The 15,369-nt window shown below is 48.9% G+C and overlaps 1 protein-coding gene across 1 annotated transcript in view; it reads left to right on the forward strand.

Moving 5' to 3' along the window:
- TNMD (tenomodulin) overlaps positions 1–10,000 on the forward strand; it is a 113,400-nt gene extending 103,400 nt beyond the window's left edge. The window contains exon 9 of the mRNA XM_083160666.1: positions 9,226–10,000. Coding sequence (XP_083016792.1) covers positions 9,226–9,435 — 210 coding nt within the window. The 3' untranslated portion in view covers positions 9,436–10,000. The remainder of the gene's footprint in view (positions 1–9,225) is intronic.
- Positions 10,001–15,369: the final 5,369 nt, after the last annotated feature.

A 15,369-nucleotide genomic window follows, 5' to 3' on the forward strand; every position in this document is an offset into this window, starting at 1 on the left:
GCATAATCGGACCGGTAATTGTGTTGACACAAAAGGGTAAGCAGGTCACTGTAGACTCCGGCCCAAAATATTAGACATGCAGCAGCAGTAGCACTGCGGAATAAAAAGAAAACTTCTTAGAACAAACTGTTTTTTTTGCTCCAAGATTCGGCTGGCTCCGTCCTGGTCTGAGAGACTCCTGGCGCTCATCGCTTCTAGACGGGGGCGAGCTTCAGTCAATTTTTATTACCTACTGTCCTTGAGCCTTAATGGACGGGGACTGACTTGAGTGCTGGACTCGAGCACGTTTTCTGCTGAAATGTTTATTTCTTCCTATTTAGAATGCTAATAGCACATCCAAACACCAACACTACCCAGATACAGAGTGTGTATGGGGAAAGGAGGGGGGTGGGGGGTGGGGTGGGGGGGCCGTAACTGTAATTAGTCTCTGCAGGTCATGGTGCCCCAGACAACAGCTCACATCGCACTTACAGAACAAAGCCCAAGGTTGCATCCATTGCGAGGAGTAAATCAAAGAATACAAGTATTTTATACCTATTCATTGGAATTCATATATTGACAAAACAACAGGACTCGTTTTACATACACTAGTAGGTGACAAAGACAGACAGATCGACTGTCAATATATCAGCGCCAAAAGGTCAAGAGACACAAGGACATTGACAAAAGCTGGACTGTAAAAAAAAAAGAGTCACATGAGAGAGTTCCACAAGAGTTTTGTGTGTAAGTGTTGACACCTGTCGACATGGACCCAATTAATTTTTTACGTACTCTTCACTTTGCTCGCCATGCTACTGTTCCCAATTGTAACCCGTGTGGATTGTAAATAAAAAAAAAACTTTAAAACTTTTTATGGTTCGACAACTGCCATGTTGATCTTTTGCTTGTGTTGACATCTTGTCAGTGTTGACCTAGTTCCTGTCAACCATTTGGTGTCGACCAGGTCTTAAAGTGGTCCTTGAGAGGTGATGGAATTAATTTCCCCCCTGCAACCAACCCACCCCCTCCACCATTTGGTGGAACCTTGGACACTGCCAGAGTATTCGGCGCCCCCTGCAATCTACAAAATTTGGTCCCTACCTCCCATATTTTATAAAGGGACAGTGGTCTCATAATAATACCCCCAATTCAAATTATGCTATGTAGTCGGACAGCTATATTTAAATGACACCGCATGTTGTGATCCTGATTCACATTACAGCACAAAGTAGTGCCCCTCATTCATGTTATGACACAGATTAGTGTCCCTTATTCAAGTTGCACTACATAGTAGTGCCCTTTATATATGTATTCCCCACAGCAGTATTGCTTATACACATAATGCCCGCAGCAGTAGTACCCCTTACACAAAATGTCCAAAGTAAGTGCCCTTTATACACCTATCTGTCTCTCCGGCAGCTTCCACTCCTCTCTTCTTCACTTCAGCGGCAGTGACGCATCACATAGGACGTGCCAGAAAGGGAATCTGCTGGGACATGCTTTTCTGTCAGAATTGCGGTGCGGAATTTGGTGGAGGTGGAACTGAGTTTCCCCTACCATTACAGCAGGATTGCCGACCCTCCCGGAATTAACAGGAGTCTTCCGAAAATCGGGTCCTCCTCCCGGCCCCCCGGAAGGGTGGGCAACCCTCCAGGAATCAGGGGGACCCCCACTGAGCCCCCCGATCGCGGCATTTAAATGCCGAATCCGCGGGTCTCAGAGGAGGGGGCGGAGTTAAAACGACACACTCATGTCATTTTAGCCCCGCCCCCTCCATGAAGATCGGTGATTTCGACTATTTCCTGCAATGGGGCAGGGGCTTAATGACGTCCCAGTCAAGCCCTGCCCCCCGAACGGGTAATGAAAGTCTCCTCTCCGCGCTTCTCCCGGAGAGGAGCATTTGAAAGTCGGCAACCCTGCGTTACAGGTGGCAGAACTTAGTTTCACACAGTTCACTCCCCTACTGTACTTTAACCCCTGATTTTGTCCTATTGACTGTTGACCTTGACTTTGTTGACCTATCATTCTACTGGCTACTGGCACATATCGGAAAGGAGAGACAATACTACAGAAGGGGGCTGAGAATCTGGTAAAGACAGTGTGTCTGAGGGAGAGTGCTGGGGAAGATACAGACTGGAAAACTAGGCTGGGGCAGAAGGGCTGGCACCACAAACAAGGGAAGGGTAGAGAGGCTGGCATGGAAAGGGGAAGGTCACAGAGGCTGGCACAGATGGAGAGGGAAGAAGAGGCTGGGGAAGAGAGAGGAAGGGTAAAGAGGCTGATGCGTGCCATAAACAGGGGAGATGCACAGAGGCTGGCACAGAGTGAAGGGCACAGAGGCTGGCACGGAGAGGTTAAGGGCACAGAGGCTGGCACAGATAAAGAAGGATGAAGATGCTAGGGAAGACAAGGGACGGGTAAAGAGGCTGATGCATGCCATAGACAGGGGAGGTGCACAGAGGCTGGCACAGACAGTGAAGGACACAAAGGCTGGCACAGACAGTTAAGGGCACAAAGGCTGGCACAGACAATGAAGGGCATAGAGGCTGTCACACACAGTGAAGGGCAGAGAGGCTGACACAGACAGTGAAGGTCACAGAGGCTGGCACAAACAGTGAAGAGCAAAGAGGCTGGCACAGACAGTGAAGAATACAGAGGTTGGCACAGACAGTGAAAAACAAAGAGGCTGGAACAGACAGTGAAGGTCACAGAGGCTGGCACAAACAGTGAAGAGCAAAGAGGCTGGCACAGACAGTGAAGGACACAGAGGCTGGCACCCACAGTGAATGGCAGAGAGGCAGGCACACACAGTGAAGGGCAGAGGCTGGCACAGACAGTGAAGGTCAGAGAGGCTGGCACACACAGTGAAGGTCAGAGAGGCTGGCACACATAGTGACGGTCAGAGAGTCTGGCACACACAGTGAAGGGCAGAGAGGCTGGCACACACAGTGAAGGGCAGAGAGTCTGGCACACACAGTGAAGGGCAGAGAGGCTGGCACACACAGTGAAGGTCAGAGAGGCTGGCACACATAGTGACGGTCAGAGAGTCTGGCACACACAGTGAAGGGCAGAGAGGCTGGCACACACAGTGAAGGGCATGGGGCTTGTCTAGTCAGGAGGAGAGATGCTAGCAAAAATAGAGATGGAAAGCAAGACGGTTGTAAAAAGAGACATACATAAAGACTCCAATGCCATCCCAAACTGCATAACAGGGCTCCACCACATGCCCGCACCTAGAGCACCACACCCCTCTTTGCCATACACAAACCGTGTGCTAGCTGTCACATGGGAATCAGTATCATTTACCTACAAGTATTTACTTGACCGACACTGTTATACGGGCACGGTGTCAGTACCTGTGGTCAATATGCCGACACATACATAATACTGACTGTTCAAATGCCTACGATCAATATATCGACATGATCATAATGCTGAACATGTTAAAATACTGACACAGTGGTGATGTCGACATGGACACCATAGTCATGTACCGCATCCCCTCGCATGGCTCGCTGTGCTCGGCACACTATGAAATTCTTCCTCTATGGAACGGTAAAAAGTTGTTGTTTTTTAAAACAAAATTCATGAAAAACTGTTTCCGGTATTATTTGTGTCGTTATTTTGTCTGTCGGCATTGTGGTTGTGTCAGCGTTTTCTTCCTGCCAGGATTTACTTGTCGGTAGTATTCAGTACATCTATTTTATGAGAAGTCTCAGGAAGTAAGGCACACAAAGAAAAATTGCCTCATCCAGGATTCCAGTAATGCCTGGAGTATATTGTTTTCTGCAATCATCTCATAGAAGCTATTTATGAATCTACAATTGTCCGCAACAATACCCCTCATCTGAATCCAATGTTCTGAGTTTTCTAAATTTAAAAGTATCTAGAATTGAATATTGCATTTTGATCTTCCCGGTCAAGACGTCCTGCACCTCGGTTGTCAGGGACATGATGTTGGATTATAAAAACTAAATAGTGTTTATTTTTGTCCTTACAAGGTAGAAGATCCTGAAACTAACTTCAATACTGAGATCATGTGTTACTGTCAATTCTAGTAGCTGACTTAATGCAGAATGTGTTATTTGGCTATGTGGGGGGGGGGGGGTACAATCCTCACAAACACACTAACAGCAATACATGCTCACCGCTGTGGATCCCAGCACCGGACACAGAATGCATCACTAATTGAAATACTAAGCTAATTGCATACCTCCAAACTGTTCCAGTTACAGTGGGAGAGTCCCGCTAATTGGAGACTGTACCCAGCATGCGCATGAAATCTCCAGTGCAAGGTGAGCCCCTCTCTGATCAAGGCCAATGCCCAAGCCATTAGTGTAACAGGCCCCACTTTAAAAGATGCCAAAGTTGGGAGGTATGTCATTGGAAACCTCCAGTTGTTCCATTAATCCTTCTTGGGCTACCAGAGCAAGTGCCAGACTTGTTCTAGGGTTCCGAGAAAAAAGACGCTGTTTTTCCAATAGAAATCACCGCGTCTCGTTTTCACTCCTCTGATTGGAATGAAAGACCCAAAACTCTGCAAGATTTTTTCAAGTTACCCACCACCTATTGAATTTCCCCATAGAGTTGCATGAACCACTTGGCCCATCTAGTCTGCCCAATGCACACACTTGGGTTCATTTCTTTGTCAGGCGCTAGTTACCCTTCCAGTATATTTTTAAAATGTGGGAGGAAACCCACGCAAACACAAGGAGAATATACAAACTCCACACAGTTAGGGCCATGGTGGGAGTCAAACCCACAAACTCAGCACTGTGAGGCAGTAATGCTATTACATCATCCATGCTGCCCTATGGAATGCAGTCAAAATCCCCATGGTCAAAATCCCGACGGTCAAAATACCGACAGCCATTGACCAACGGTCAAAATCCTGACAAGGTCAAAATCCCGACATTTAAAATCCCGACAAGGTCAAAATACCGACATATAGAATGCAGACAGGTGAAAAAAGTCTACATGACTTTCGGTCGACAGGTCGCAAGGTCGACATGGGTTATTTCACTGTTTTTGGACCGGACATGTGCCAACAGGTGGTATTTCATGCCCTACCATCCACTAGGGCGTGGTGGGAGAATAAAATAGTGTGCCGAGTGCAGCGAAGCATAGCGAGCGATGCCAGGGGCTGCGGTTGACTTCCAACCTTGCCCATGTCGATTGTGTCGACATTCGGGTGAAAAAACAGTGAAAAAACACATGACGACCTCGCAACCTGTTGACCGAAAGTCATGTATACTTTTTCACCTGTCTACATTCTATATGTCGGTATTTTGACATTGTCGGGATTTTAAATGTCGGTATTTTGACCTTGTCTGGATTTTAAATGTCGGTATTTTGACCTTGTCGGCATTTTAAATGTCAGTATTTTGACCATGTCTGTATTTTGACCATGTCGGGATTACGACCTTGTCGGAATTTTGACCATCGGTCAATAGCTGTTGGTATTTTGACCGTCGGTATTTCATACCAAATCCTGCCCTATAGACAAATCTTCTTAGACGCCGGTGACATATTCGTTAGTATCACTGTGACACAAAAGGGAATACGTTCGCCGCTGGCAGTAAGTGGAACCCTCAGTGACAGAATCTAGACGGAATGAGATACAGTTCTGTACATCTCATTAACCATTGAAAGAGAAACATGGACATACTGCAGAACACGTAATGTTGGTTTTCTGCAGTGTCTGTCTAACGCGGAGCCTGGTGTTCTCCCACATGATCCAGACGCAGCGAGCCGGTCCCTGCTGTTCCGTCTTCTGTTTCCGGTGCCCCCCCCCTCCCCCTGTACCTAATGAGCCATTAATGGGTTGCCAATTATGGATGCAAATGAGTGGTTTTACTGAGACAGCGAGAAGTGTACCTGAAGGCATAACATGCCACATTAACATGTTACAGTATAAATCATTTTTTATTTAAATAATCGTCTCTCACTTGTTAAGCGTTCGGAATTCCTGGAGAATTCGTACAGAAAAAAACAAATTCATATCAAATTGAGCTCGGATGAAAGTGTTTATTCCCAAATAATTCATTAAAGGGCTCGGATGCGTTACATATATTATAGTTCTTATGATGAATTGTAAGCAGGTCCTGTGAGCACAGATGGTATTTACTATGATAGAGGAAGGTTAATGACCTCAGGGCTTGGTTGCATTAGCAGAATTCCCTAAATGACACTGACCCGCATTATGCTCTTATACACACTGTAAATATGCAGATAGTCATTACCAGAGATTCATTTTGTTGGGAATTCATAGTAATGGTGCTAGTTCCGATTTGTATGCAATCCCAGAGCCGGCCCAAGCCTAAATGTCGCCCTAGGCAAGATTTTGGCTGGTTCCCCCTAGCACCGCCACTAGTTCCGCCTCTGACCCTGCTCCCTTTCCCAGCACCATCAACCCTCATCATAGCAGCCATCATTTTGGTGCTCCTACCCGCAATATTTTAAAAAGAGACAGTGCACACCAGTGGCGTAACAGAAAATTTTGCTCCCCCCCGCCGGGACAATATCGTCGCCCCCCCCCCCCCCCCCCCCCCTGTTAAAAGACAAGGACCCCCCCACCCCCCCGGGGAGCTGGCAGGGGGGTCCGTGCGGCGCGGGGGTACCTGTGGTCAGGGACTCGGGAGAGCCTGGAGGTCCCTGCGGCGCTGATTATGAGTTGCCGGGGTCCAAGCAGCAAAGTGGAAACACTGCGCTACCGCCGTGCGGCGGCGCGGGAAGCACTTCTGACTCTGAAAACACTGGGCGCATGCTGATTTGCTGAATCTCAGCTAATCAGTGTGCGGCCGCGGCCAGTGTTTTCAAAGTTCAGAAGCGCTTCCCTTGCTGCCGCACGGCGGTAGCGCAGTATTTCCACTTCGCTGCAGGGACCTCCCCGGCAACTCATAATCAGCGCCGCAGGGACCTCCAGGCTCTCCTGAGTCCATGACCACAGGTACCCCCGCGCCGCACTGACCCCCCTGCCAGCTCCCCGCTGCACCCACAAGCAGTGGGGAGCTGGTGAAGAAACAACAGCGCACGCAGACCCCCGGCGCCTCCCCGCCACCGCGGGGACTGCGGCCCTTTAGTTACGCCACTAGTGCACACATTCGGTGCGCAGCCCAAACAGGGGTGTGTTCTTGCTGGGAAGGGGCATGGACACACAATAGTACCCCCAATTCACATTATGCCACACAGTAGTGCAACTTTATTCACATGATATCATGCGATGGTGTCCCTTATTCACGTTACATCACACAGTAGTACCACATGTCTATATTCTGTGTGGCTGTACCTGCATACAGAATGCTATGTTACAGTGATTTCCATGAATACACTATTTCATATGCAGACTCAATCACACACAGAATGTAGGTATGCTGCATATCATTTTAATCAGCAGAAGCTGCTGGTGTCCCTAGGCACAGGGCCGGTGCAAGGCACTGGAGCGCCCCAGGCGAGGTGGGGTGGGGCGCCCTGGTGCCTACGGGGGGGGGGTACCTGCGGCGCTGTGTGATCTGGCGGCGGGGTCCCTGCAGTGATGCGCGCTATCCGGCAGCCAGGCGGCGGCGCGGGAAGCGCTGATGGGTTTGAAAACTCGCCGCACGCTGATTGGCTGAATCTCAGCCAATCAGCATGCGTAATGTTTTCAAACCCAGCAGCGCTTCCTGCGCCGCCGCCTGGCTGCCGGATAGCGCGCATCACTGCAGGGACCCCGCCGCCAGATCACACAGTGCCGCAGGTACCCGGCACGGACACCCCTGCAGCCTCCATGCGAGAGGCGAAGTGCCGCCCTCCAGTGGCTGGCGCCCTTGGCAAATGCCTAGATTTGCCTAGTGCCTAGGCATTACAAAAGCCCTAGGCATTTGCCTAGTTTGCCTATGCCTGTGCAAGCGTCTTACTATACACATGTTGCCTGCTTTTTTGCTTTACTTACTAACATGAATGAAGCCCACTGTCACCTTGTACATCATATTATATACTGTACTTATCCTAATTCCTGGTTTGGGGGTGGCTACAGTTATTGTAAGTGCAGATTGGACATTAGGCAACATAACTACTAGATTCTGGCTTAGTGTTTATCATTATAAAAACCTTAGAAATATATACTACAGTGTATAACAACCCCAAAGGAACGCCATCAAAGCCTGTATATAACACTTTATTAAAACCCTACTATAAAGAACTACCAGTGCATGTGTAGGACTCTATATTACTGTGTCTACAGAGCCTCACCATAGAGTGTAAAAGATCTATAGAACTCTCTATATTGTCTAAAGAGCATCATCATAGAGTGTTTATAATAAGATCTATCAAAGCCTTTTATAGAGCTCTATCAAAGCCTTTCTATAGAGTTGTAGCAAGGCCTGATGATAAAGATCTATCAAAGCCTTCTATAGAACTGTATCAAGCCTTTTATAGAGCTCTACCAAAGCCTTGGTTTAGGGATGTATCAAAGCCTTTTATAGAGCTCTACCAAAGCCTTGGTTTAGGGATGTATCAAAGCCTTTTATAGAGCTTTTTCAAAGCTTTCTATAGAGCTCTGTAAAAGCCTTGGTATAGAGATCTATCAACACCTTCTATAGAGCTCTATCAAAATCTTGGTATAGAGATGTATCAAAGCCTTCCTATAGAGCTCTGTCAAAGCCTTGCTATGGAGATCCATCAAAGCCTTTCTATAGAGATCTATCAAAGCCTTGCTATAGAGTTGTAGTGAAGCCTGATGATAAAGCTCTGTCAAAGACTTCTGTAGAGCTCTGTCACAGCCTTGGGTTCTAGAGCTCTGTCAAAGCCTTGATATAATGCTCTGTCAAGGTTTTGGCTAGACATCTATGAAAGCCTTGCAACTCTACCAGAGCCTTGCTATAAAGCTCTGTCAAAGCAATACTATAGAGCTTTGTCAAAGCATTGATAAAGAGCTCTATCAGTATTTCTATAGAGCTGCATTGTGTACAGAGCTCTATTGAAGTATTTGTATGGCTCTTTTACAGCTAGTCTATACAACTCCATCATACTGTACTGTAGCCTGGGCATAGAGCTCTGTTAAAGTACGTTACATAGATTGTGCTACGCAGCACCCCACAAACACCTGCTAACCCATTCTTACTGTAGATTACATTAGCAGGGCTCAGAAACAGGAGATCCCCCCTTTTTGTGATATGAAAATGTTAAATTGTTTGCATTACATGAATCTAATATACTTACAGTCCTGAATGATTAATTTATAATGATGTGTTTTCTCTGCTCCTTTAGAGAGAAGCTGGGCTTGAATTGCCTTCTATGTATGACCACAGAGGCTACTGCTGTCATCACTGCCGACGCGGACAGAGATATTGCCAGCGGGTCTGTGAGCCCATGCTCGGGTATTACCCCTACCCTTACTGCTATGGGTCAGGGCGCGTCCACTGTAGGATTATTATGCCCTGTAACTGGTGGATTGCTCGGATGTTGGGGAGGGTGTAAAATGCAGCAGGTAAATATCATTATACATCAGCCTTAAAACAAAAATTAAAGCTTCCACTGCCGCTGACCTCTAGCGCTCAGCGGCTACTGTAGTCATTTGATGGTGGCAGGATCTCTTGGGCAGAGTTGAGAACGTCTGAACCAAAGTATTCACCACTAGAGGATACCCCTGCTCAAAACTGAAAAGTTGCTATTGGTTGGAGTTCAATAAGTCATGTTATAAAGCAGACATCTACCTGGGGTCCAACGTCACTCCAAATCCAAGGGTCCTCTGAAGGCTTCCTAAGTCCGGAGACCTCACCATCATTCTGTTAGGATTCTTTCAAAGTTCAAACACCAGTGGGAGATGTAACAAGCCTTGTAGAGGGATCAAGTGGAGAGCAAGAAACCACTTACCAACCAGCTTCCGTTATTTTTCGAACGCAACCTGTAACATGGCAGTTAGGGGGACTATGTAAAAACCGGACCGGACAACACAATCTGCAATCCGGAGCTTGTAATGTCCATTCTGGGGAGTGTCCCATCCGGGGAGTATCTTTTCTGGTGGGATGCCTCTGATAGCTTTCACCAGGGACATGGGGAATGGAGATTACAGCCTCTCCATGTGGTCCGGACTGTTCCAGTTTTTGCTACATGCCCGGACCATACAGGGATGCTTTATTCTCTACCTCCTCCTCTCCCTGGTGACAGCTGTCACGTGAAGCCCCCATGGACAGGACACCCCCGGACAGGATACCCCCCGGACCAGACTCTACAAGCTCCGAATTGCAGAGTTTGATGTCCGGTTCGGCGGTCTGGGGTCTTGTGCGGGTCCGGTTTTTACCCATACATGCAGTTAGGGGCTGGTTGACCTCTACTTTATCTCTATCTACATCATCACTCTCCAAGTCTTAGAACATGGTTCTAAAGTGAGGTTGTTGGTTCCTTTTCCATGGGAAGTCTATGGAGTTGGGGCATCAAGAACAGTAGGAAAGGAAAGTCTTACTTGACATTTGGAGTCCTCAGGCCCCTCAGTCTGGGAGGAACCCAGGTACTGGACAGCATCCATCATTCTGAAATATAACATGATTTATGGAACTTAGCTAAAAAAAATCACTTTCCCGTATTATTCTTGCATGTATATTGCCAGTAATCACTATATAAAAGTCTATATATGTACTGTATACTCCATGGGTCATTTTTTTTATCTGAAAGGCATCATACTGTAGTATAGTCAAATAATCAATATTGTGCCACGACTTTTTATTTTTCTAGCAATGTTCAAATCTTCGGACACGCGTTATATATATAATATAATCTAGCACCGCCGCGCAGTTGTTGCTTTTGTGCAGCGCAGTTGTTTTAGTGGTATCAGGCATAAAGTGTTGCGTAAATGCTGCATTGGCGACTCGCACGCGGACATGTGACGTACATTCAGAGATGCTCTCTTACTCCGGAGATATAAATATATGGTAAACACTATACCAGGGCTGGGCAACACCGGCCCTCCAGATGTTGATGAACTACACATCCCAGCATGCCTTGTATCAGTTTCAGCATGGCCACATAGCAAAACTAATGCAAAGCATCCTGGGATGTGTAGTTCATCAACATCAGGAGGGCCGGTGTTGCCCAGCCCTGCACTATACTTTCTGATGAGCATGACATGTGCTTGACTTCCTGTCAATGTCAAATGTGTGAATTACTAGCCTGTACCTAACTCCCTCCCCCCGCCACAGCCTAATCCTCCCCGCTAGTGCCTAATCCTCCCACCCTGCAGCCTAACTCCAACCCCCCCCTTTAACGCTCACGCACAGCCTAACCATAACCTCTATTTGTAAGTGCCAAAACCAATCCCTAACCTGTTCCCAGCCGCTGGTCATGTAGATTTTGAACTTTTTAGTACAAAACGCATCGCATGCAGTTCACATCGCACCGTGTTACTTTTGGCTTGCGATGCGCGCATTGCATTTCGCAAGTCCATGCAGGACTTTTTGTACTAGATCGCATCTAGTTCACATCGCACGCTGTTTTAGCGTATCTCATTCAATTTGACGTTTATGCGATCTGGTAGAAAACGAGTGCAGACACATCTCACCGTGTGGGGGCAACTTTAAAAAATAATCTTAGCATGTCCCTGCTGTGGACACAATGGTTTATCAGCACTCTGATTGGTGGAGAGATCCAGCCATCTACAAATCAGCATTCTGATAGCCATTCACTGATAGGCTGCAGACTGGGAGTCACCTAGAGAATGCTGGACTCTGATTGGTGGATAGCACCAGGCAACATTCTCTACTGGATGCAGAAGCCCCAGAATTGGGGGGCCCTTGGGCCTATGGAGTCCATACAATAAGATGACCCTACTTTCTGTGTGTCCCCATGATAAACATCCAGATCTGCAGCTGCTGCACTCTAAAGACTCCCGAATTCTAAATAAAAATGTCTCTCTATTGTAACTTTTCCTGCTGTTGAGCCATGCCGACTTTGGCATACTCCTTTCCAGGAGAAGCCCGGAGAGGAGTGAAAGGGGGCGGGTAGAGGCTTCGTTTTGGGGGCGGGCACGGGTGATGTCATGAAGCCAGGCTGAAGCCTCAATTTGCGGGTCCGTGGGTGGGGGGAGGGGCTAAAAATTATGCGAAATGCCACGAATTGCGTCATTTAGCCCCGCCCCCTCCCCGCGGACCCGCAAAAGTCATAGTTTTTAGACAGCGGGGAGAGGGGGAGCCGGGGCTGTAGGGAAATGCGGGAGACTTGCCCCCCTTCCCGGGGGACTGGGAGGGGGGACCCGATTTGCGGGACCCTCCCGACCATTCCGGGAGGGTAGGCAAGTACGTGTTGAGCTCCCTATGTACTGTAATGTGACAGCTGCCATACAGCAAACCGTGCATGCACAGAGAGATCCACAGTGACCAAGGCAGGTTACACGGTCCAACAGCTCCGGCTATTACCTAATACCCTCTATCAGCCCGGACGAGAGCAGATGCAGCCCAAATTACAAACATCCGTAAGTGGCTCGCTAGGTCCACACCCAGAAGCAAAGTGATTATCAGAGACTGTGCTAGTAAAAGACATTTTCTATTTCAAGATGACTCCTTTTCACGGGACTTCAACCGAGGTCCTGACCAGGGTAGAACCAGTGGTGTAGCTAAGTTTTGGGCTCCCCCCACCCCCGCCCCGCCAGGCATCCGCCCCGCCGCCCATGCAACCCCCCCCAATCCCCCGCAGCCTTACCTATCACGCTGGTCCCGGCGGCTCCGTTCTTCTGCTGAGGACCACCACAAAATGGCCACCCCCATACAGCAGACTGTTTCAGATAACAGTGTGCTATATGGGGGCGGCCATTTTGTGGTGGTCCTCAGCAGAAGAACGGAGCCGCCGGGACCAGCGAGATAAGTAAGCCTGCGGGGGATTAAGGGGGGGGTGTAACTATAGCACCGCAGCCCCTGGCGTCCCCACCTGCACAGCGCCCCCCCCCCACGCGGTGGCAGGGGCTGCGGTGCTATAGTTACGCCGCTGGGTAGAACATACGCAGGACGTGGCTAGTGGGCAGTGTAAATGGGTATGCCGGGTCATCCGACCCAGCTCCCGTTTCCAGCAATGGGGGAAGCAGCATCCGCAGATTGGACGGGGTGGGGGGTGCACAACAGCCTCCGCTGCTGTCTGCTATACTGTGCAGACAGCAGCGGAGGCAGGGAGGAAGGTAAACTGATGCCTGTGTGCGGCATCGGTTCACCTTGCGGATGGGGACTGGGAGGGTGCACGGGGGCTAGGAGCAGCCCAGCAGCTTACCTTCGTGCTGGGTTTGCCCCCAGTGTCGCAGTCCGGAGCCCGGCTATCCCAGCGCTTGGAGATGATGTCATCTCCAAGCGTCGCCCCCATTTCCACTGCGGGTCGGCACCGCAGTGTAAACCGACCAAAGTCCCGGATCTGACTTCGTGTGTAGGGGTCATAGCGAAAGCGTTGTGCGGCCTCCGCATCACTACGGCCCGGTGATTAATATTCAGCATGTTGGATAAAACTACCGGAGAACACTGGCACTGACAGATCTTGCTGAGCGTTCTGAGTGATCTAGCATGACCCCGTGTGTAGCTGCTTTATTCGCTGAGCGTTCTGAGTGATCTAGCATGACCCCGCATGTGTAGCTGCTTTATTCGCTGAGCGTTCTGAGTGATCTAGCATGACCCCGTGTGTAGCTGCTTTATTCGCTGAGCGTTCTGAGTGATCTAGCATGACCCCGTGTGTAGCTGCTTTATTCGCTGAGCGTTCTGAGTGATCTAGCATGACCCCGTGTGTAGCTGCTTTATTCGCTGAGCGTTCTGAGTGATCTAGCATGACCCCGTGTGTAGCTGCTTTATTCGCTGAGCGTTCTGAGTGATCTAGCATGACCCCGTGTGTAGCTGCTTTATTCGCTGAGCGTTCTGAGTGATCTAGCATGACCCCGTGTGTAGCTGCTTTATTCGCTGAGCGTTCTGAGTGATCTAGCATGACCCCGTGTGTAGCTGCTTTATTCGCTGAGCGTTCTGAGTGATCTAGCATGACCCCGTGTGTAGCTGCTTTATTCGCTGAGCGTTCTGAGTGATCTAGCATGACCCCGTGTGTAGCTGCTTTATTCGCTGAGCGTTCTGAGTGATCTAGCATGACCCCGCGTGTAGCTGCTTTATTCGCTGAGCGTTCTGAGTGATCTAGCATGGCCCCGCGTGTAGCTGCTTTATTCGCTGAGCATTCTGAGTGATCTAGCATGACCCCGCGTGTAGCTGCTTTATTCGCTGAGCGTTCTGAGTGATCTAGCATGACCCCGCGTGTAGCTGCTTTATTCGCTGAGCGTTCTGAGTGATCTAGCATGACCCCGCGTGTAGCTGCTTTATTCGCTGAGCGTTCTGAGTGATCTAGCATGACCCCGTGTGTAGCTGCTTTATTCGCTGAGCGTTCTGAGTGATCTAGCATGACCCCGTGTGTAGCTGCTTTATTCGCTGAGCGTTCTGAGTGATCTAGCATGACCCCGTGTGTAGCTGCTTTATTCGCTGAGCGCGCTTAGATGCCTTTCCGTATTGTCTGCGGAATATTTAACCGCTTGTCTCCAAACTGTTGCCTGGATGTGAACCCAGCGATAATAATATGCGCAGGCTGGAAATATTATGCATTCAGCGCAGAACCATATTCTCAGCGGCTGGGAAATGAACCTTAGTGCAGACGTTAAATACAGACATCATTGATTCAAGCTTCATCCATCACAGGGTCAGGAGCGCAGCTTACGTGAGGGCCGGGTAAAAACACCCTTGAGTCTCTTTACGAGTTTGTTTCTATGCATCGTTTAATAGAAAGTTATCCAGAAGATTTCTTGTCAAATCAAAATGTATTTGCCTGTCTGCAAAGCACTTAATGCCGGATTCTCATCAGACGTTTAGGCTGAGGGGGCTCCCGACACGATGAGAAGTTGTGTGTGCGAGGACACCATCGGAATTGATGCAGGAAAGGGCGGGTAGCTCTGAGGAGCATCAGCAGGTTGTAAAGAAAAGGCTTCTGGGAAATAAAAGATGGCAGCAGGGTAAACTCAGGGTTGCTGACTTTTGTAGGACTTCGGGGGGCAGGGCTTGAGTGTACCATCATTAAGCCCCACCCCCATGATGGTAAATGGCCCGATTTGACGATCTCCATGGAGGGAGCAGGGCTAAAATGACTCATTATGACACTTTAGCCCCGCCCCCTCATCGGAGAGCAGCAGATAGTTATTTTAATGCCGCGGTCAGGCAGAGGAAGCTACGATCAGGGGGCAGAGTGGGGGGTCCCCCAGATTCCTGGAGGGTTGCCCACCTTTACGGGGGGCCGGGAGGGGGACCCAATTTTCGGGACCCTCCCAGCATTCCGGGAGGGTAGGCAACCCTGGGTAAACTGCGCAGTGTAAATGGCGTTAATTTGTACACTTACCAAAGAATCCTTATTCTGTCCTGTTCG

Source organism: Crinia signifera, chromosome 9, assembly GCF_055691185.1.
Source record: "Crinia signifera chromosome 9, ASM5569118v1, whole genome shotgun sequence".
Classification (NCBI taxonomy): Eukaryota; Metazoa; Chordata; class Amphibia; order Anura; family Myobatrachidae; genus Crinia; species Crinia signifera.